The sequence below is a fragment of the Pleurodeles waltl genome, chromosome 6 (genome assembly GCF_031143425.1).
Source record: "Pleurodeles waltl isolate 20211129_DDA chromosome 6, aPleWal1.hap1.20221129, whole genome shotgun sequence".
In the NCBI taxonomy this organism is placed as follows: Eukaryota; Metazoa; Chordata; class Amphibia; order Caudata; family Salamandridae; genus Pleurodeles; species Pleurodeles waltl.
In genome coordinates, this window is record NC_090445.1 from 453587693 (window position 1) to 453611066 (window position 23374).

The window sequence follows — 23374 nt, forward strand, 5'->3', positions numbered from 1 at the left end:
TAAAGGTGATGCATATGGCGGCTCAATTGCAGACCAGTTGGATAAGAGCTGGGTTTATTTTTGTTATTTGAAAAAAACACTCAATCCTTGCATGTATCATCGCCAATTAGTTCTTTGGGGTTCATGTGCTTTTCTTTGGGGGGGGCGGTGTTTCTTCCATACTTCATTCGTATCTATTTTAGTGAGGTACATGAGGGTGGCCCACTCGCGGTATCTACTGAAAAAAAAAAAATGGGTTATTGTTCATGGCGTAGTAATTTTTATGGGCTTTCGGGCCTCCCTCCTCTCTGTGCCTGACAAGGTGTACAGTGGTGTTAGAAATGGGGTATTTGGTTAGCAGTCAGGTTACCCCCTGTCCAAGCAAGGACCCTCACTCTAGTCAGGGTAAGTCACACACAATCCAAATTATCCTGTGCCCACCCTCTGGTAGCTTGGCACTGAGTAGTCAGGCATAACTTAGAAGGCAAAGTGTAAAGTTTTATGCAATAAATCATGCAATAACACAATATAGCACCACAAAAATACGCCACACAGTGTTTAGAAAAATATATAATATGTATATGATAAGATGCAGGTCAAAACGATTAAAATGCAATAAGTATATGTTGAGATAGCAGTGAAAAAGTGATATAAAGTGCCTTTAAAAAGCAATACATGTCTCTTTCAAGCACAAAGTACCTGGATCGCGTGAAAAACCTCAGCAAAGAACTTCAGAGGAGGAGATGTGTGGAAACAAAGGGGGTGTGCGTTGATTTCTTGGGCCGCACATGGCAATGCGTCGTTTAGTTTTCATACAGGGATGGCTGTGCGTCGATTTCCGGCGCTTGGTTGTGGACCCTCTTCGGGTTACAGGGTTTTCGGACACCCTGGGGACGATGCGTGGATTTCCTGTGCTGACAGGATGAAGTCACAGGGGCTGCATCGATCCGGTGGGCGTTGCGTGGAAATATCTACCACACGGCAGGTGCTGCGTCGATTCTTCTCTGGAAGTCGGGCTGCATCGTTCCGGCTCAGCTGTGCATCGATCCAGTGGGCCATGTGTCGAATTTCCGGTCGCTATGCTGGCGCTGCGTCGATCTTCTTGTTGCAAAGTCTGGCTGCATCATTCTGGTTCGGTGTGCGGTGAATTTTTCACTGCGGTGCAGGCTGTGCATCGATTTTCGCCACACACGGAGTCCTTCTTGTAGAGATGAAGGGCCAGATGTAGGTAGGTTTCCTTTTGCGAGGTGTAAATTGCGAGTCCCAGTGACTCGCAATTTACACCTCGCAAAAGGAAATGCAGAAAGGTGTCTCGGACACCTTCTGCGACTCGCTATGGGGTCGCAAAGACCCACCTCATAAATATTTATGAGGTGGGTCGCAGTTTGCGACCCCATAGCGAGTCTAGGCACTTACTGGGATGGTGGCCTGCTGGAGACAGCAGACCACCATGTCCGTGACTGCTTTTCAATAAAGCAGTTTTTTTTTTCTCTTTGCAGCCCGTTTTCCTTAAAGGAAAACGAGCTGCAAAAAGAAAAAATACCGACACCTTTTTGTTTCGTTTTTTTTCAGAGTAGGCAGTGGTCCATAGGACCACTGCCTGCTCTGAAAAAATATTTTTGTTGGCATTCACAAAGGGGAAGGGGTCCCCTGGGGACCCCTTCCCGTTTGCGAATGAGTTACCATCCACTTCAAGTGGATGGTAACTGCGAGTTGATTTGCGACCGCTTTCGCGGTCACAAATCAACTCTACATCGCGGTACGACTCGCAAATAGGAAGGGAACACCCCTTCCTATTTGCGAGTCTGAAACACATTTTGCGAGTCGGTACCGACTCGCAATATGTGTTTCTGCATCGCGTGAGGGCATTTGCGCCTCGCAAACAGCATTTTTCGCCGTTTGCGAGGCGCTAATGCCTTCCTACATCTGGCCCGAAGTCTTTTGGGGGCCTGAGACTTCCGGGAACAGCCCTTAGAGAGCACTTCTCACCACAGCCAGAGAGCAGCAAGGCAGCAGGGCAGCAGTCCTTCACAGAAAGCAATCAGTTGAGTTCTTTGGGCAGCCAGGCAGGTCTTCTTGGCAGGATGCAGGTTCAGGTTCTCTTCTCCAAGAAGTGTCCGAGTTGGTAGGGGCAGAGGCCCTGTTTAAATACCCAAACGTGCCTTTGAAGTAGGGGAGACTTCAAAGAGTGGCTTAGAAGTGCACAAGGTCCCCTTTCAGTTCAATCCTGTCTGCCAGGGTCCCAGGAGGGGGTGTGGCAGTCATTTGTGTGAGGCCAGGCTACAGTCATTTGACATATAAGTGTCAGGCCCTCCACCCTCCCAGCCCAGGAAGACCCATTCAAAATGCAGATGTATGCAAGTGAGGCTGAGTATCCTGTGTTTGGGGTGTGTCTGAGTGAATGCACAAGGGAGTTTTCAACTAAACCCAGCCAGACGTGGATTGTAAGGCACAGAAGGATTTAAGTGCAGAGAAATGCTCAGTTTCTAAAACTGGCATTTCTAAAATAGTAATATTAAATCCAACTTCACCAGTCAGCAGGATTTTGTATCACCATTCTGGCCATACTAAATATGACCTTCCTACTCCTTTCAGATCAGCAGCTACCACTCAAACAATATATGAGGGCAGCCCCAATGTTAGCCTATGAAGGGAGCAGGACTCACAGCAGTGTAAAAATGAATTTAGGAGTTTTACACTACTAGGACATGTAAATTAAATAGGTACATGTCCTGCCTTTTGCTTATACAGCACCCTGCCCTATGGGTTACCTAGGCCATACCTTAGGGGTTACTTATATGTAGAAAAGGGGGGGGGGGTTTAGGCTTGGCAAGTACTTTTAAATGCCAAGTCTAATTGGCAGTGAAACTACACACACAAGCCTTGCAATGGCAGGCCTGAGACAAGGTTAAGGAGCTACTTAAGTGGGTGGCACAATCAGTGCTGCAGGTCCACTAGTAGCATTTAATCTACAGGCCCTGGGCACATATAGTGCACTTTACTAGGGTCTTATAAGTAAATTAAATAGTCCAATTGGGTATGATCCAATGTTACCATGTTTAAAGGGAGAGAGCATATACACTTTAGCTCTGGTTAGCAGTGGTAAAGTGTGCAGAGTCTTAAAACCAGCAAAAACAGTATCTAAAAAGTGGAGGGAGGCAGGCAAAAAGTTAGGGGTGACCACCCTAAGGCTGTCAGGGTCTAACACATGGTAAAGCATGTTTATTTTTTACGAGGTGATCTTGGAGCATGTGAGGGCTTTTAATTATTAACTAGCCCTCTGTGGGCATCGCCAGCCTGTCCAGTTTTCTAGGGTATGCACAGGGAGTCATCAGTGTGGCCGGTGTCCTTCGACCTACACGTGTACGGGGCGATGTACAAAGGGGAGGTGTGCTGCAGCTGAACATCATTTGGCGATCACACCATGCCCTGAGGTCACGTGTATACACCTCTAGTCCCGGCATGTGGTGTGCAATGGGACCCACCCTAGTGGCGCCAGGTGTCTTGACTACGCCCTTTTCTGGAGGCTTCCTTTGGGGTAGCTTAGGCTTCTTTTTATTGGTCTTTGGGCGCTTCTCTAGATCTTCACATGTTCTGTTATCTTCAACTGTCGTAACTGGGGCCAGAGAGTTGTTCTGTGACCCCGTATGCCTCTGAATTGCTGTCCTTCATTGGGCCTCTCGCTTCCTTCAGACTGTGTGTGTAAGGCCTTGTGTTGGCTCATCGCTACGCCTGATACGAGGGTGAGCATATGTCTGTGTTCTACCTGCTTGGAGCTGTGATGGGCCCTTTTTGGGCTTCCCCTTTCCCTAGCATCCCCCTCTTCCTTGGAGGTAAAGGAGGAGGCAAAATATTGCTACATGGAAAGTCTGGTACAAGGTCAATAACTCGTTGACTTTTGCCCAAATGACGGTAATGGATTGTGACGACTGGTTGTTCTGGTGAACCCTCTCTACTGGCTGGGTGCCATGCAGTGCTTCACAATCTATCATATTCTGTGCATGTGCAGTGGAGGTTATGGGGTCTTCACTGTCTCAACGTATGGTAAACCTGGCTCCCAACACCTGAGAACGGCTTTGTTTTGGAACTTAAAAAGTGGGCCTCCATTTGGCTGGAGGCCGTTTAGTGCCTGAGAATGGGGGTTTTCTGACTTGTTGATTGGACCCGCCCCAATGGACCTGTGGGTGTGAGGACCTGGGGTGCTTTCTTTTAAGCACTGGTTGGGAGCCGCCCTGTTACCCTCATCAGACCGCCTATGCTCCCACAGGAACCCTGACTGGCAGTTTTTAGTGAGGATACCCTATTGACATAACACACGCAGCAGCCATGAGCTCCCCCGAACACAAGTAAAGGTTTGAATCTCTAATATTGTCTTGTTTGCCCTTATTTTGAGGTAGGACATAAAGTTACGTGAAATGGATGCTTCACATTGGGGGTATTAACTTTACTGTGTGTGTGTGTGTGTGAAGGCATGGCTTCCCCAAACGGTAGCCCTTCCATGCCATGGTTGTGGCCCCGGTCCTTGTTGGGCTGGGTTCCCTTTCTGTGCTTGTTGTTGCCACGTATTTGTCCAACTACCTGACTCCTGTTGCAGTGGTGCAGAGGTGGACTTACTTCTTACTTCCCTGCGGCTGAGTTCGGGTTTTCCTGGGCTTGGCTTTGTGGATGGAGATTTTGCAGGTACTGGCACTGGCTCATCTACCTCTCTTTGTGATATGCGCTTGTCTGGCATCTGACGAACATGTGGCCTATTCTGTGGCAATAGTAAAATTCTCTGAGGTCTGGCTGCTGCCAACCTGCCATTATAGCTAGGTTGAAACCTGCTAGGTTTTTGCGGTGGAGCTCGCTGCAGGACTGGTCCCATCTGCACACTAGCGGCCAACACAGCCTCCTCAAGGGTTGTCTATTTCAATTTGTGTTGACCAACGTAGCAGTGTCTCTATGGGCTTGCTCCTGTCTTTCCATGTCCTTTTCTTTTTCCGTTTTGTGATAGTAGTGAGGTTAGATACCAAACCCTGGCAGGAGATACAAGCTCATATATTACACTATGTCCAACCTGCTTTATATTTCGGAAGCCAGCCCGTTTTTGAGTATGTTGTAAAAGAATGGACCTGGGCCCGTATCGATCCATGGCTGTCCTGTCTCTTGTCCCCATCGTTTTCTCATCCCATCCAAAAAATCAAGCTCGGGCCAACACAGTGTTAGCCTGCGCCCCAATAAGACTACTTAGCAGACTTTTGACCTATCTCTAGTTTTATTCCTGCGTGTTCTTCTCAAAACATGAGATCCATTTTCCTGCCCCGTCCAACAATGGTGGCAATTTGGTTCCTATCCCTTCTTTATCCATCTGTTTCCATGGTACATAGATGGTCCCTGACGTGCCCTTCTGCAGTAGTGGGTACATTTTCGCTATTTTAGCTGTGGGTAACTCCAATGGTTTGTCCCTAAGATAGCATTCCTATCTTGTCCTGCATGTAGAGGAAGTTCCACTTAGGATCTCCCCTTCTGTGCTGGATGCAGTCTTCTGCAGTGGTCATCTCCTCTGGTTCGAAGGATCCCTCTTCCATCCAGGGTCTATTATCTCTTCCCTCTGCCCAGTGGGCTAGCAGTTGACAAAATGGTTGTGCAAAGATCTTGCCTTCCTCTCAGGCCACTATCTCTCTTGGGGTTAGTTTGTCTGTCCTGTGTGTTCGGGAGGAGCAGCAGATGTCTTCGTTGCTGCTTTCCTCGTGCGCACGCAAAGGTGCCATCTTGGTTCTCCTGCTTCTAAGTTGATCTTACATCAGGCTACTTTGGTCTCTTATTTCCTGGTCAGCCCTTCTCCTATGTTGATCATCTGATGAGGCTCGGATCCCAGCCAGAAGCCTTTCCTCTAGTTCTGGCTTAGACTGTTCTCCAAATGGTGCTCTGTATCTACCCTTGTGCTCCTCAGCTGGGAGGCGAGCCTCTCAAATCTCTTGTTGTGATTCCAAGGTGTGAGCTCTCTCTCTCCTTAGTTTATGCCTTTCCTCTAAATCCCTCCTAGATTGCCTTCTTTGTTCTGAGCTATGCCCTATTCTTTTTGGTTGGGACTTGCCCTCAAACTCGCTTTCTGTTGTTTCTTCGGCTGCCTGATCAAACCCTTAGGTAGCCTCGTCATTGGGTTCTAAATCCCTCCTAGATTCCCTTCTTTGTTCTGAGCTATGCCCTGTTCTTTTTGGTTGGGACTTGCCCTCAAACTCGCTTTCTGTTGTTTCTTCAGCTGCCTGATCAAACCCTTTGGTAGCCTCGTCATTGGATACTGAAGGACTTGGACCCCCTCTCCCCACCCCGCTAGTTGTGTCACTGTCACTCAAGTGTGTTCACCGGAACTGGTGTGAGTGCCTGTTCTCTGTTCCGCTTAGCTTCGATGGGCTGAACACGATGGACGGGTGGAGGGGGGGGTCGAACTTTATGGAACTCTAGTGCTGGACTGGGGTGGTGCAGGGTTTGTCTGAGTCTCTTGGCCTGTTAAACTATCATGCCTGGGTCTAACAGTTTGTTGTTTGGTAGGGGACCCTTTCTTGCTGATTGTGGGATAGGATTATCGGACTGGGCCTCCTCGAAGATGGCCCATAGTTCTAATAGTACCTCTCGCCTATCCTTCTTTTGTCCTATGTACTTGGTCCATATGTGTGTCCTCATATGTTCTATTATACTAGTGTCAAAGGTTCCCTCCTTTGGCCAAAGAAATGCATGTACCTTAGTGTGTGCGTACCATTTGTGGCAAAACTTGTTAAGTTTTTTAGCCTGTGTAGGGAACCTGGTTTGCATGAGTTTTAGTGGTGATTCCATGATAAGTTGGGCAGTTTTTTAGGGGACAGGTACACGTCTAGCTTTTCTGACTGTATGGAATCTTAAGTTGTACAAGTCTAACTTTCCTGGTTTTATGAATTGTAAGTTTTCTTCTGGTAGCGGGGAAATATATACATGGGGATTGTTAATTCTATTCGGTTAGCGGGGAAATATATATGCAGGGATTACTAGATCTAACTACTTTACTATGAGTTCAGAGTTATTTACAAAGGCATCAACATGAACATTTCACAAACACAAATAGCAATGCATATGAAGGGTGACAACCTGGGAGAAAGTGCAATCGTTAGTTCAAACATCGTTGAATTTGGCATCAAATAGCAATCTTTACTTTTGCATTAAAAACGATTGTGAGAAATAGCAATGCCTTCATATAGCACGAGTCATTGACACAACATTCAAAACAAAATACAGTTGCATTAATTTACCGCCACCATATCCGAGATGCATCATTTTTCATCAATTTTCATAAACAGAAAACCTGACAGAGAAAAAATGATAACTTTGTCAAAAATACCTTAGCCCACTCCCAGCGCATGCTATCGTGTGACCAGGGGAAGCGCTAAGTGGTACACAGGACTAAGAGAGCCTGATAGTCTGCCAATATTGGCTCCGTGACAGAAATAATAGCAATTTATGCTAAGAAAAAGGAATAACTTGACAACCACAGGACCTTCTTGGCAAAACACAAGCTACACCTAATGTCCCAGATCCAAATATTTTCCCTTATGTCTGAATCACCTCTATATCCCAACTGCGAGCCATGTGGACCATCTGTATCATGCCCAGCAGTCCAAGCAAACACCACTTTTCACTTTTTCCAGATACCAACAGTGGTAAGAAATCAGCAGCACTGAGAAAACCCTTTTAGACTAAAAAATAAGATTGAGGTGCAGGCCCTATATCACACCCAGGGCCAATGTGTACCACCGGTGTCACACCCAGGGGTCCAAGCGACAAAAAAAATCAAAATCACACACTATGCCACACTCAGGGTCCAGGTGTACCAACTGTGTCACACCCAGTGGTTCAAGTGATAAGGTCTCAACCCTGTATCAGACCCAGGGGACAAATGTGCCATGTGTGTAACACCCTGCAGTTCAAGCAACAAAGCCTCAACCCTGTATCACACCCAGGGGACAAGCGTACCATCTGTGTCATGCCCAGCAGTCCAAGCGAATAAAAACAAACAACGTTCACCTTTCCTAGCGTGCTGACTGTCAAAAAAAGGTGACTTCTGCGAGAACACCTCCAAGGCCGCCTTGTAACTACTCAGTTCGGACAAATATAAAATAGGTAACATGCTAGATTTCTGTCCGTGTCAGGGCGCTCAGGTTAAGTTTTTACTCTTCTTCCTAGTTTTCCATTCGCCAAATACTGGACTAGAGCTCTGATGTAATCCCTTACACTTCTGACGGCGACTTCAGGATGGACTTCTGCCCAGTGGATTCAGCCGAACTTCCAATCAAGTGCGGCATCTGTTCACCTTTCCTTGTTTTGCAAATGTGAATCCATCCGGGCAAGGTCCCCTTCTTTCAGCTGCAGTCTGGTCCAACGTACTAATCAGCTCCTATCTGGCTCGCCAAAATGTTGCTCAAATGTGAATTTACCTTGAAAAAACTAAAGACAAGAGGCGTTTGGCAAAGCAGGAACAATTTGTTTAGTTCAACATTACGGCTGGGAGAACAGTTACAGAACCAGTGTCTGAGAACTGTCTGGAAGTACAATTGTTCTGAGTGGTGTTTTATACATTTCTCTGAGTACCATAAAACAATGTAAACATTCCTTTCTTGGTCAAGACTGTGAGCAGTTGTCTTTGAGTCATAAATAAGGTCCTGATAAAAAATGCAGGTGGGCCTCGACCTTGCGTGGACATAAAGAGCATCAGTGGATAACGTGTCCAGCTGTCCGGCCTGAGGGGCGTATGATCAATGCATGCACTCTGTAGGCTGAGCTCTGATTGGCTAAGTGTTCCTGACTACATGTGGCATCTGACTTTATGGTGTTTGGGAATGTGCGCACCCCTCCGGCCATGTGTGCTTTATTGGGGGCCATTCTCCTGAGACCATTGTGGTGTTGGTACACCTATCTGTGGGACTGACCACCAAACTTGCTGGTTTGTCTGCTGGCTAGGGGCTATCCTACCTGTGGCCTGTCAATCAGTAACCTCAAGCCTAGTTCTCAGAGCCTGCCTGACCATGTACTTTTGAGTCCGGGTTGACGTAGAATTCATGACGAGTGAATTTGACACTAGTGATGGGATTTTGTTCTTGTACGCGAATGTATCATGGTGTACATCAACATCGATTTGTCCAATATTAACAGTGCATAATCTGATATATATATGTTCTACCAAACATTAAGAAAGCCTAAAAGCAATTGAAGCTTTTTAAGGCATGTGGTGGCTGTAAAAGAGCACATTTCTCTAAGAAACATGGTGCTAGGCTTTCGCTTTCATTTGAAAATTCACATCATAAAAACAGGACACTGAGAAGAGCAATTTTAGATTTCAGAAATTGTAATTTATTGCCATGGTCCATGAATCCCTGAATTATATGATCTGGCCAAATAGGAGTTTAGATCATCATCTGTGAGGTAATTGTCATCATCAACATAAGACAACACTTCTGAGTCACTTTCTGGTACAATTGACATCACTGGGGCAGTAAATAGACCTGTACTGTTCCTATACTCTTGTAGGAGCCTACAGAACCTAATGCTGTAAATGGTGTCAAATCCCTGCTTTTAAGCACTATATTTTGACAGAAAAAAATCTGAAATGTCCAATGTAGTTCTATATTTCTTACGCACAATATTATTTATTAAGGCTGTGCACATTTTTTACTGCAGAAGTCCATGTGTGACTGTTTAAAGGTCGATAGTCTAACACTATATGATAGGAATGATCAGGTTTAATTACAGAATATAATGGATTAGTCATATGGGAGACACAAGGCTCAATCATACCTTGATATTCTAATTGTGATAGAATCTCCCTAACAGGACATTTAGCTTCATGTTTACTAGGATATTGTGGTTACACTTGTGGGCTGGACCTTATAGGTGTAGGATGATAAGGTGAATCTTTATTTCCACCAGCCTGATTCTAATGTAATGCTGGGGCCTGCACAAGAGTTCATTCTGCTACATGTTTCTTTAACTTCTTCTGGAACAAGAACAGAAAAGAAATTTAGAAAATGGCCTAACTACCAAAAGAGAGAAATTTTAAAGAGAAAAGTGTGGAGTATTTCAGGCTCTGAATCAATGGAGATGCAATAGCTCCTAAAATGAAACTAGTTTCTGCTATAGATGGGAAGCCCCGTCACCAACATGTAAGGATCAGCAAATGTCATTTGTGGGGTTAACTGAATACCATTCCCGTTTTGTAGCTATGTTTGCCGGCCAGGTCAAACACATGCACAATCTTATGGTAAAAAATGTTAAGTTTCCCTGGTGTGAAAATTGTGAAAAAAGAGTAAAAGGAATTGAAAAGGAACATTGCCACAGAGCCTGCACTTAATTTGACACCAATGATCCTGTTATAATAAACACTGATGCAAGCTTGGTGGGATTGGGTGTGCTGTCCTGTTACAAAGGGGGAATGGTGTAGCTATTACAGTTGCTTATGTTTTAAGACCACTAAGTGATGCAGAGCAAAATTACTGCACCACAGAGCAGGAAGCTTTGGCTGTGTGGTGGGAAGTGAATCATTTCAGAACATGTATGCGGAACAAATTTTGAAGTTTAGGAGGGACCATCGTCCACTTGTACAAATGTTCACTGCAAGTGGGGGAAGGAGAGCATCTCTGAGAATAGCACGGTGACTATGGTTTTGTTAAAACACAATTTTCACTTGGAGTATGTTCCTGGGAAAAAATATCTGCTGGCTAACTGTTTAGCCTTCTGAGGATGTGTCTGAAGTGTTGAGTAACAAAGGCGATTGGTTGGTGGCAGACATGAACGTAATAACTGAGGTAGAACATCACATGAGGAATGGTTGGAAGCCATTAACGGAGACAGTGTTTTTAAGGAAATTAAAAAATATCTCTGTGAACGATGGCCGAACAGAGGGACTGTATCTTTTGATGCAGAGTGTATCCGATAGGTCAGTCAGGAATTGACGGTTGTAAATTGATTGTTGATGACAGATGATTTACTGACAGTTCCTTCGGTAATGAGGGGGAGAATAACTAGACTGGCACATGATGGACACATAGGGATGAGTGCAACCAAGAGATGGGCAAGAGAAGAGTATTGGTGGCCTGGATTAGATTGTGATGTTGAGAGGAGCATTAGAGAGTGTCTGTTATGTCTTTGGTGTGACAAATCACAAAAACTGTCAGCTGGCCTTTAGTGGAATCTGACAAGTCACATGGTCCTTGAAAGAAAATAGGAATTGATATTACTGGTCCATTACACGTGATGGGAAGATGCCCCAGATATGCAACTGTAGTAATAGACTATTTTTCGAGATGGCCTGAAGTAAACATCACTGGGGAAGTTACTTCAGAAACAGTAATTGTGTTTCTGAAAGAGGTATTTATGAGAGAAGGAGTGTCAGAAATCATGGTTTCAGATAATGGTGTCCAGTTTCTTTCACAGCGCATTAAAGATTTTCTAATAGAGAAGGGATTAGAGCATGTCTGTTCCCCGGTGTGCTATCGCCAAAGTAATAGTTTTGTGTAGAGGTGGAACAGAACATTGAAGGAGGGATTGCAATTAGCATTGGCAGCAGAAGAGGATTGGAAAGTGGCAATGAAAATGTTGTTGTGGTCTTACCATACCACGCTCCACTCTGTGACTGGCAAATCTCCCTTTGAAGCAGCGAGAGGCTGCAGGGCCAGGGCACTGATGTCCAAGAAATTGGAACTAACAAAGGTGGTGGAGGAAAAGGAGTCCAGTAAGAGTGATTATCTGAGTGGTGATTGGGTTTGTGTACGGAAAGGACATATAGTTAGTAATGGACAATCTAAGTATTCTGAGCCTCTTCAGGTTAGGAAAGTAAATAAATACACACTTTTATTGAGTGATAGGAATGCATGGAATAAAAAAATTGTGAAAGCTTCACTGAAGAAAGAACAGAAAGGCCAGGGAAAACTGGACCATGTACCCAGAGTAAAGGTGTTTGAAGAAAACATGCCCAGAGTTCCTAGGGATTACAATGGACTCAGAACTCTGAAAAATTTACAGTCCTATGTGAGGTCTAAAGTTTGTGTCAGGACAACTGACTACTAACATTTTTAACTGATAAATTAAAGTTTAATATTTCATTTTGTTGCATACAGTTGGTACTAATACAACACTGAGGAATTGTTTTATGTAATTTCTGCCTTATTACATACCATATGTTAATCCTTATTTATGAATTGGTGTTATAGATATATTTATCATTTTTGTTTATTGCTTATGTTTTCTTTTCATAATTGGTCTTGTTTTGCTGAATTATTAAAGAAGAAAGATGTGTTATGTTCTGATCTACAAAGAGATGTAGAATGTTCACAGGTGTTCTGGAGTGTGGTGTCGACCAGGCTCTAGAACAAAGATAGCTAGTCAGTTGGTTGTTGGTCTCCCTCCTGGTCAGGAACAATAAACTTACTTGATAACATCATTGTGATGCAGCATATGCTTCTTTCACTTCTTTAGGAACAAGAACAGAAAAAGAAGGTAGTATTGCATCCTCCCCTTGTGGGACTTTTCTAACATACTCAGGCAGGCAGTTTACCTCAGCTAAGCGAATGTCAAATTCATTAGTTAAATTCTGCCAGAATATTACTTTAATGGTACGCTCTAAGTCCCCCTCAATTTGTATGTTCAAATCAAAAAGTCTACCAGGAGGGCTTAACCGTTGATCTGGAGTTTCATCATGTATATAGTTATTAGCTGGTATCACCACCAGAAACTCTTATAGTCTGGCAAACTATTGCGACCTCTACTGCACTGTCGAGCAGAGTACTTGCCCATGTCTTGTTCAGAAGAAGAGTTCTGAGTATTTCTGACATATTTTATGGAAATCCCTGCCACATTCTTCTTTTTAAATTGTGTTTTTTGTTTAGGAAGTTTCTCTTCTTTTGTTTTAGATGCCCCACTTTCATTTTTAATTTGCTGTACCACTTCAGGCAGAACAACAGTTGAATGAGTACCATGAGTAATGGCATAATGGTAGCAAATACAGTATCCCATGTAGTACTGTCCTCAAAAGGGGGAAGACATGTGGAAGACACATAGTGAGAATTCTAAAATTATCCTAGGGTCCCATATGGGGGAAATACCACTTCAAGTTGATTTGTTTTTTGTGCAACCCAAAACAGAATTTCATCACATTTTGTTGGGATTTTAGCCATATTGGCATTAATAGTAATAAGACTAATTTCAGACACAGCTGTGTCTGCCCAGCTTGAAGAGCCCTTGCTGGGGCAATAGTTAATGTATGCATAACAACTGCATCATATGTCAATACAGTCGTACCAAATGGTTGACTAGTTCAAGCGTTTCACACTGATATAAAGCTTGTGCATTTGGATATGGCATGTACCCATCTAAGACTGGCCAGGTTGCCCCTTCATTAATAAGAGGACCCAGTCTTACATTTCGAAGTGTATGCGGGAGGGCATCTTGGAACCAATTTTGATGTTCTTGATAAGCAAATGATATTTCTAAATATTCATAAGATCTGTATGCAGCCGGAACTGCAGCCTCAGTGTATGTGTAAAACGTTTATGAATTGGCATCCACCAGAGGAAAATTAACCCAGAAATAAAAAATGTCACATTTATGAGCTTCGTGTGCCTCAACCACAAAGGTAACATCTCCACCCCAATTGGCGAGCCCTTGTTTAGCTAAATGAGCAGTGACAGCTTGTCTGCAATTAAGAGCAATAATCACTGATTGCACCATATTTAATTAATGTAAATGAAAGAAAACACTATAGTGGGAGTAGTCCTTTTAAAAGTTCAAGCTTGAAAAACCTACAGACAGAAATAGGTGCTTGCTATTAAAGATGAGGAGGCTAAATCCTTATCACCATGGATGTCTCCGCATGAAGGTGATAAAGGAGCCTTGGGCCCACTTAAGAAAACTACTTAGGTGACCCATTAAAAAAGTACTTAAATACCAAACCTAGAAAGTTGGTGGTTCCATGTTATGACGTTCCTACAAATATAGTAGGACTGTGTGTTAGGTCACTAAAAACTTCACAATATAGAAGCTTAGTCTACTTATATCATCAGTAAATATTGTTTTTTTAGGCTATCTCACAGTACCACATCTAAACCCTTAACCTCTAAGGGTAAGAGATGTTGGTAATCCCAAACATGACCAGTCAGATTCCCAAGGAATTCATAAAAAACAGATTTAACCTTTTTGTTTGTTTCTTTTGCATGCCCAAGTTGTCACAAGAAAAGATAAGAAAATACTTTTTCAAATATTTATTCAAAAAGATCCTATTCTTGCAAATAAAATCTCTCATTAGTAAGCAGATGACACATAAATGTAATACACATTAGTAGAATGGTAAAAAAATACAAACAATTCAACCATGTTAATTGTTCCTAATGTTATTCCTATCTGTCGCTAATACTTCTACATTAAAGAGAATATAGTGGGCGTACCCACCTGCCAGACCCTTTGGAGTGATTTCACCCCGCATACCATGGTATTGTGTCAGGAAGCCCACCTCAGTGCATTAACAAATGCTCCTGTCTAAATATAAGGCTATCTTCCTTCTCAGGATGAAGGTTGGGATCAGCAGGTCTGCATCTCACAGTTCAAAGCAGTTCAGTGATAACCTCACTGTGCAATGCTCCTCCCATTGAACTTAGCATGGACGCTGTTTATATAATAAAACACTATCCTTATCATAAAGTGCCAGAGGTGCAGGACAGTGTCATTAGTTAGTCTGGGGAGAAAGAGTTGTCTCCTACGAGCACATAGAAATATAACAAGGGCATTGTGTTCTTATTGCATGACCCTGGAACTAATTGTGCAGACTACAGGACAACAATGACTAGGAATAAATGTGTATGTGGAATATTTTTATGTGAGAGAAAAACATGGACAAACTACCATTAGAAAAAAAGAGGCTAAGTTGAAAAAGAAACGCTAAAATGGAAACTAAAAGTGGGCCCTACAACAGGGTGAGACTGCAGTTAAGTGGAATGGTGTAGAGTGGAGTTGCATAGAGTTGAATGGTGTACATCGGAGTGGCATAAAGTGGAGTGACATGGAGTATAATAGCATAGAGTTGAGTGGTGTAGATTCAAGTGGCATAGAGTAGAATAGTGAGTAGTGGAATGGCAAGCAGTAGAGTAGCGGAACGTTCAGTGGCATTGAATGGAATTGCATAGAATGGACTGGTCTACAGTGGTGTGGTGCAGAGTGGAGTACCATACAGTGAACTGGCATACAGTGGTGTGTAGTGGTATAGATTGGAAAAATGTACAGTGGAACAGCGTAGAGTACAGTGGCAAAGAGTAGAGAGGCATATATTGGAGTGCTGAAGAGTGCAGTAGCATACAGTGGAGGGGCTTAGAGTGGCGTAGAGTCAAATAGCATAGAGTGGAATAGAGTAGAGTGGTGAAGATTTGAGTGATGTAGAGTTGTGTTGCATAGACTGGAGTCACAACAGTAGAGTGCTGTAAAGTGTAGTGATGTACAACAAAATAGCTTAAAGTGGAGTGGCATAGAGTCAAGTGGTATACAGTGAAACAGCATGGAGTGGAGTGGTGTATAGAATTGTACAGTGGAATAGCATAGAGCAGATTGATTTAGAGTAGAGTGGCATACAGTGGAGTGGTGTAAAGTGGAGAGTAGTGGAGAGTGGCATACAGTCGAAAGACATAGAATTTAATAGCATATAATAGAGTCACAGATAGTGCAATAGCAAACAGTGGAGGGGCATAGAGTCAAGTGGTGTAGAGTGGAATAGCTTGGAGTGGTATAGAGTTGAGTGGTGTAGAATAGCATAGAGTGGCGTTCTGTTGTGTACAGTGGAGCGGCTAAAACGTAGAATAGAGTGGAGTGGTGTATAGTGGAATAGCATAGTGTGTCATAAAGGGAGTTGCATAGAGCTTCATAGAGTGAAGTAGTATTGTAAAGTGGTGTAGAGTTTAATGGAGTAGAGTGTCTTAGAGTGGAGTATCATAGAGTGTAGTGTCATAGAGTGGAGTGTTGTAGAGTTGCTTAGATTGAAGTCCCATGAAGTACAGTGGTGGAGAGAAGATTAGCATAGAGTAGAGTGGTGTAGAGTGCATTGATTTTGAGTAAAGTGGTGTAGAGTGCAGTTATGCACAGTAGAGTGCAGTGGCGTAGAGTAGAATGTTGCAGGGTAGAGTGCAGTAGCGCAGATTACAGTAGAGTGGTATAAAGTGGAGTGACGTAAAGTAGAATATGTAGAGTACAGTGGTGTAGAGTCAAGTGGCATACATTGAAGTAGCACTGAGTGGTGTAGAGCGGGGTACATTCGAGCAGCATAGATAGAGTGTAATAGTGTTGAGCGGCGTACAGTGGAGTAGCATACATTGAATGGGGTATAGAGTGGGGAAGAGTCAAGCGGCATAAAGTGGAATAGAGTAGAGTTGTGAAGAGTTGAGTGGCATATAGTGGAGTTGCATTGCATAGAGTGAAGTGGCATACATTATAGTGGTGTAAATTGGAGTGAGATACAGTAGAACAGCATCGAATGGAGTGGCGTACATTGACAAAGCATGGAGTGATGTATGGGATACTAGTGTACAGGGGAATAGCATAGAGTGGATTGGTGTAGAGCAGTGGTTTCCAACCTTTTGCCTTCTGTGGACCCCCACTTTATCATTAATGGAACCCAGGGGCCCCCACTGAATAATAATTCAAATGTGGGGGGCCCCCACTGAGTCATTACTGAAAGCTGGGGACCTAATCTGTGAATATTATTTAATGTTCCAAGCAGTCACGGTCCCCCTGAATAGGCTTCGCGGACACCCAAGGGGTCCCGGACCGCAGGTTGGTAACCAATGGTGTAGAGTGGACTGGAGTACAGAGGAGTGACATAGAGCAGAATAGCATAGAGGGGCATACAGTTAAGTGGCATAGTTTGATAGTGTAGAGTCACTTACAGTGGAATAGAATAGAGCGAAGGGTACATAGATTCACGTGGTGTAGCGTGGCATAGTGTGGAGTGGTTTCAAGTGGCATAGAGCAGAGTGGCGTAGAATAGTGTAGAATGGAGTGTCATAGATTGGAGTTCCATTGCATAGAGTAGAATGGAAGAGTAGAGTGGAGAGACATAGGGTGGAGTGTAGTGTTGTAGAGTGGAATAGAGTGGAGTAAAGCGGCAAGGAGTGGCATAGAGGTAGTTGCATAGAGTGGAGTAGTGTTGTAGAATGGCGTGGAGTAGAGTGTCACAGAGTGGAGTTGAATGGAGGAGAGCATCAGTGAGTGGAGTAGCGTGTAGTGTCATAGAGTGTAGTGTAGAGTTGCGTAGAGTGAAGTGCCATGAAGTACAGTGGTGCAGAGAAAATTGGCATAGAATGCAATGGTGTAGAGTGCATTGGTTTTGAGTAAAGTGGTTTGAGTGCATTGGTGCAGTGCAGTGATGTATATTAGAGTGCAGTGGTGCAGAGTAGAATGCTGCATAGAATGGAAAACAGTACAGTTATGAGTGGCGTAGAGTGGAGTGAATATGAGTTCACTTGCGTAAATTATAGGGGGGTAAAGTGGAGTGGCATACAGTAGAATAGCTTAGACTAGAGTGGCAAAGACTGGAGTAGCATAGAGTGCAGTGGCGTACCATGGAGTGGCATACAGTGAAGTAAAAGACAGTGAAATGGCCTTGGATGAAGTGGCGTAGAGTTGAGTGGTGCAGTGTGAATTGCCGTAAATTTCAGTGGTGTAGAGTGGAGTGGCATAGCGTTTAGTAGACCAGAGTGGAGTGGCATACATTGGAGTGGGCTAGAATAGAATAGCGTCCAGTGGAGTGGCGTACAGTCAAATTGCGCAGAGTGGAGTAGCATAAATTGGAATAGCATACAGTGAAGTGACAAAGAGTGAAGGAGCGTAGAAGGAAGTTGTGTAGAGTGGAATAAAGTAGAGTGGAGTGGTCTCCAGTGGAATAGTGTTGAATGGAGTGCTGTACAGCAGAGTTACGTAGAAACGAATAGCGCAGAGTGGAATGGCATAAAGTGGAGAGGCTTGGCGTGTAGTAGAGTGCTGTATAAAGACACACAGTGTGAAAGAGACTGCATAGATGTAGATGAAATGGCGCAGGAATATATATTATGGGGTGGGAAGTGTAATTTTTGGTATTAAGTCTAAAGTGGTAAAGTACCACTAAAGTTATAAGTGACAAAACAGTTTATTATTGTGCTGCGGTATACCACAGTAACTTTGGGGTATACCGTGGCACATGCCAAACACAAGACAGTACATGATTGCCTAATGGCTGTGTTTACAAAAGTGGAACTCAGCCAGGTATTTTTACCACACTTTGGCTGTGTTGTGGATTATTGTTGTTCCCTGCCTGTTTTCACTTCATTAAAGTGTTAATATGTAGGGAAATGTATTCATATTTTTATATCTATTCTAAGTGTAAAACACAAAAAAATAGACTGTAATGCATGATATTTGTAAAATATAGTATAGTAGAGGTTTTATATTTTTGCAATTTCATTTTTTACATTTTCTGAGTAGCACAGTACTTTCTGGGTAATACAATAGTACTGCATTAATTTATTTTGTCTAAAAGTAAATATGGAAAAATGGAAAACACACTGTAGTGCACGATATTGGTGAAATATAGTGTAATACAGTGAATTTGTACCTTTTTTTGTTTTTTACATATTACTTTTTTAAACTACTGTGGTTCTTCCTAGGAAGTACAGCAGTCCTCCTGGACCTTTTTTTATAGAAACATATACATAACTTTCCTTATCTCCTGCTACTTTCATAAAGTAGTAATAGGTAGGGAAAATGTAAAACCTACTACTTACCTTTATCTGAGGCCCTAACCCCGAATACTGGCAAAGTATGTTAAAAACAACATGGCTGCCTTTTTCTTTTGTTAGGGCATTCATTAGCCAATCATATACTGACTTGCTGTCGGCAAAGTACTGCAGGATGTGCTAAAGTACCTCTGTCTGTTATATCACTAAGATATAAAGCCATATAACTTTAACAAAACTTAGCCTACTTACTTGAGGATCATTTACACACCATAAACTATATACCTGCCAAACTGCATTCAAATTAGACTGCCTTGTTTCATGCTACATCTGTCTAAAAGGTCTATGGAGAATGCATTGTTTGCAAAACCTGTACTGTTTATTTCGATGGGGTGGTACTCCGTTTTGGAGGACGGTTGATGAAGGGTGTTTTGCCGTTTTCCGTTCTGTTGAATATTTCATTGTTTTGTTAAGGGGGGAGATGTGTTGTGGCCTCTTTGTATCTTATGCATTCTCCCTACTACCTAATGTTCCCTGCTACTCAGCCAGTGAGTGAGGTCATAGTATGGTTGGAATGTTGACAGTGTTTGTGCTTGGATGAGTGGACAGTAGGAGTGAGAAGGGCTGAGCTGCAGGATGCTGCTCCTGGTGGGGCTTTACCTGTAACCTTCAACTAAGTTAATAAACCTATTTCTTTTATAATCTACGAGCATCCATCTTTGATTACAACACAACCCCAAGCTGCACATGACCTTAGGCTGTGCGCCACGTCTATTTGACCGCAAGGCCTCACTCGTCCACCCGTGGGCAGCCATCCTCCCGCCACGCACAGCCTTCGGTTGGGCATGGTTCAGGCCTTGTGCCCAAGTGCCACTGGAACCCAACCCCGGCTCACAAGCAGGGGGTTGGGCGTGGAACCTGACGCCCACTCTCCAGTGGATATGCATGGCTGAATATATGGGGTTGGATTTTAAGTAAAACAGAGCTACTGACCTTATCAAAGAGTCAACATATTTAAATTACATGCATTGTATTTTTCAGAAAATGGCCAATAATGTAATGACATTTATACTTTGTCAATTCATACAGTTCAATGTTTAATAAAAGTGATCTTCATTAAAAAATGTAATAAGGCTTTTGTAAAAAGGCTCCAGTGCTAAAAAACATCATCACTTTTGAGTCTTTTTTTAACATCAATTTCAAGCTACAAGGTGCATCTGTAGAATGGACGCCCAGGGGGCTCTACACAGCTGAAGAGCAAAGAGTTCTGGTCAGGAGTCGTTAAACAAAATAGGCAAGCTCTCCTGCGGTCATGAATTTGATGACAAAGGATAATTACTGTTTTTTATTTTTTAAATCTTGCTTGGGAGCTGCTGCAGTCCCCCACATCTAGGGACACCACAAGGCTGACTAAATGTTTTTAAAAAGCCCCTGCAGGGCATTATGGGGCAGTGCTTGAAAGGATTAGTGAATAATTAATGAGAGGCTCCTGACACTCATCTGTTGTTCATTTTTATAAATTGTAATTATAAATTGTGTGTTCCAGTGCCCACCTGGAACACTCAGATCTTTATTTTTTGTTGGGGGCTGCTGGGTGCCGTTGGGAGCTATCAGTTCTTTTTTTTCTAAGAAAAGAATATTTGGAGGGAGGCATGTACGCCCCCCTACCCTAGCCTTTACAAACCTCAGAAAACCCTATCCCCCAGGGCTGATATTAATAGGGGGCATGTGGCCCCCATCCCCGAGCTTTTACAGACCCTAGAGACTCCAGCCCTCATTGCCTCCGCAGCCCTGCTGGCTCTGCTACTTGCACCCATCGTGGATGCAGCAGGAACCAGCATTGCTCCTACCCAGTGGGAGCAGTTTTCTTTTGATCCTGCGGGGTGGGAGCTATCAAAGCATTTCCCTGCTTGAGAGTGATTGCAAGGAAATGTTTTGTTTTGAAACCAGACGGTAGCAGTTTTGTTCTCGTCTGTTGGGAGAACTTTGCAGTTTCTCTTCCTGTGCCCATGAATAGGAAATAGATGGAATTATGTGGGTTAGGGACATCAGGACACCACCACTGATCCAGCCCTTGGGGGTCACCAGAGCCATTGTTCAGCTCACTGAAGGGGGCTTTGTGGCCTTTCTCCCATTTATTTAAATTACTGAGGATGGAGCAGGGAAGGAGTCTGCGTGGCATCTTCCCCTTTATTTTCAAAGACAGCCCCAAGGATGGGGGTCCCCAGGGCTTCTTGGGAGCTTGAGGATGGGGGCCATGGTGCCAGGGATTTTGTTTTCGCAAAGCCACACTTTAAAAAAAATGCCTGGATTCATGGATCCTTTATGAATTTGAAGCAAAATTTAAATTAAAAAAATGTTTTTGGCTATAGATCCTAGAGTATCCTTACCTCGCCCCCTTTGTCTTTTTCCTAAGATGGTGGCTACCACTTCCCTGTTGAGGTGGTGGCATCCAATCAGATCTCAGGATGAGATCTGTCAGCTCCCTGGATCCTATACTATGTGATATGTGCAAAGCTTTTCAACTTCATTTTTTCCAAAACTAATGAGCAGATTTACACCAAAACATAAAAGGCACTCTTTCTGGATGGATCACTGTCTAGCTTTCTTCCAAATTTGGTGTAAATCTGTTCAGCGATTTGGGCTGTAGCTGTTTCCAAAGTTCCTATTGAAATATGAATGGGGAAAATGCATTTTTGTCCCCCCTTCTTGTGTCTGCCCCCACTTGGCTGAGCACCCCACAACTTTCCATGTGCCAACTAGTCAAAAAGTAGCACTTTTTTGGAAGGTTTCGTGGAGATTTGTCAAATGGGGCCAAAGTTATTAGCAACATACATAAACACGTTGCCTATGGAAACAGAGTCCCAACTATAACTACCCAGTGGCAACCCCACTGAGTAAAATATATGTAAGTATGTATATATATATAGAGAGAGAGAAAGTGCACTTCATGTGTATTTTATTATCTCATATTATGTTGAAAGAATTTATTTAGCACACCATAGTGGTTTCAGGATCTGAACATTTTGTTTTATGCTTAGATACCAGTCGGCCGATGACACATTTGTCTGCTATTATTGTGGTTGATTAGATCTATGCTTAAGAGCAGGCAGATGTAACATCAAGTGGTGCTGGCGCCACTAATTAGATTCTTCCTGGTGTGACATGGTAGACATGCTTTTAAAGCAGGAAAGCCTAATAGTTCCTTTCGTTTAGATCTTTGTGTGGAAACATTCAAGCTAAGAAGTAAATATCCCCCTGGTGTTGCCTTCCCAAGCAATCTGCTGTTGCCTCAATCATGGGGCAGAATCCCCTGATAGAAGATGGTAGGGGGCAAGTGGATAATTATATGGAGCACTTAATTTCTGTTGCATAGTGCAGTCAATATTTTACCCTTTCTCAAGGCACCTGATTTCAGAAACGAATTTGTGATGCAGACACATGCTTCAGAGCATGGCACTGGGGCAGTCTCTCACAGCTTGATAAGGATGGTCTAGAATAACCTGTAGCCTTTATTAACAGAAGGCTACTACCCAGGGAGCAAAGGTGGAGTGCAATTGAAAGAGAAATATTTCCAGTAATCGGGACACAAACTAAATGGAGACTAGATCTTTTGGAGACTAATTTCTGGCTTCATACCGAGCACAGGCCTCCCAGGTGGCTTATACAAATGAGGGGTGAAAATCCTAAACTATTGAGGCGGGCCCTACAGGGAATGGACTTCCATCTCTCTACATGGTATGAACTTCACGGTGCAACACAACCCTGGGTCTGACAACACCAATGCTGATGGCCTTTCCAGGTTTTTCTGCTTTAGCTATTAGACCTCCCATTCAGTTGGGTTGCTCTTCCCACATTCTGCCAAAATCAGGAATTATGATAAATCTGTACTGCAGCTTATTGTATTAGGTGTCCTGACTCATCCCCATCCAAAGTACTGCTCATGTGACAATATATTGAGCTTCCTATCAATTGAAGATCTACACCAGTGGTGAAAATGGATGGGAACCCTTCCATTAAAAATGTTGTGAACCTGAACTTTTATTTATTTATTACAAATTATGCACTGTTCTGCTGTAGACATTGTTAGGCAGATTGTGCCCAGAAACACTGAAATGCAGAGTAAATATAAGACTGGGGTCTGGCTTACGTTTGAGGCCAGGCTGCAGAGCAGTGAGATCAGCAATGCTGTTGAGGCTCATTACTCTCATTACAGACACCAGTTTAAGACTGTGCATATGTGTAAGGTCTAAATTTACATTCCTGGCAATTAAGCAATTTTGCCTGGTTATTTTCAACTTGATCACTTCAAAATTGTTGTTTCACGTTGGTCTCGGAGTGGGATGTATTAGGAATGTGCTTCCAGTGATCCTTAGAAACACACATTGTAATAATTTAAAATATGTTGGCCTAGTTTCCACTTGATAATTGCAGCTAATTAGAATCATTCTTGTTCACTTCTGTTTTTTTGCATTTGGCACAGAATGCAGCAGCTGCGGCTTGACATGAAGGTGGTGGCCCAGGATCTGCGACAGAATAATAGCATTATTGAGAGGTAAGGGAGATTCATTGGTTTACTCCCTGTTGGTGCTTGTAGACCAGTGTTTCCCAAACTTTTGACTTCTGTGGACCCCCACTTTATCATTACT

General features: G+C 43.3%; 1 protein-coding gene across 1 annotated transcript in view; it reads left to right on the forward strand.

Moving 5' to 3' along the window:
• IKBKE (inhibitor of nuclear factor kappa B kinase subunit epsilon) overlaps positions 1–23374 on the forward strand; it is a 181855-nt gene that overhangs the window by 150721 nt on the left and 7760 nt on the right. The window contains exon 21 of the mRNA XM_069238581.1: positions 23209–23280. Coding sequence (XP_069094682.1) covers positions 23209–23280 — 72 coding nt within the window. The remainder of the gene's footprint in view (positions 1–23208; positions 23281–23374) is intronic.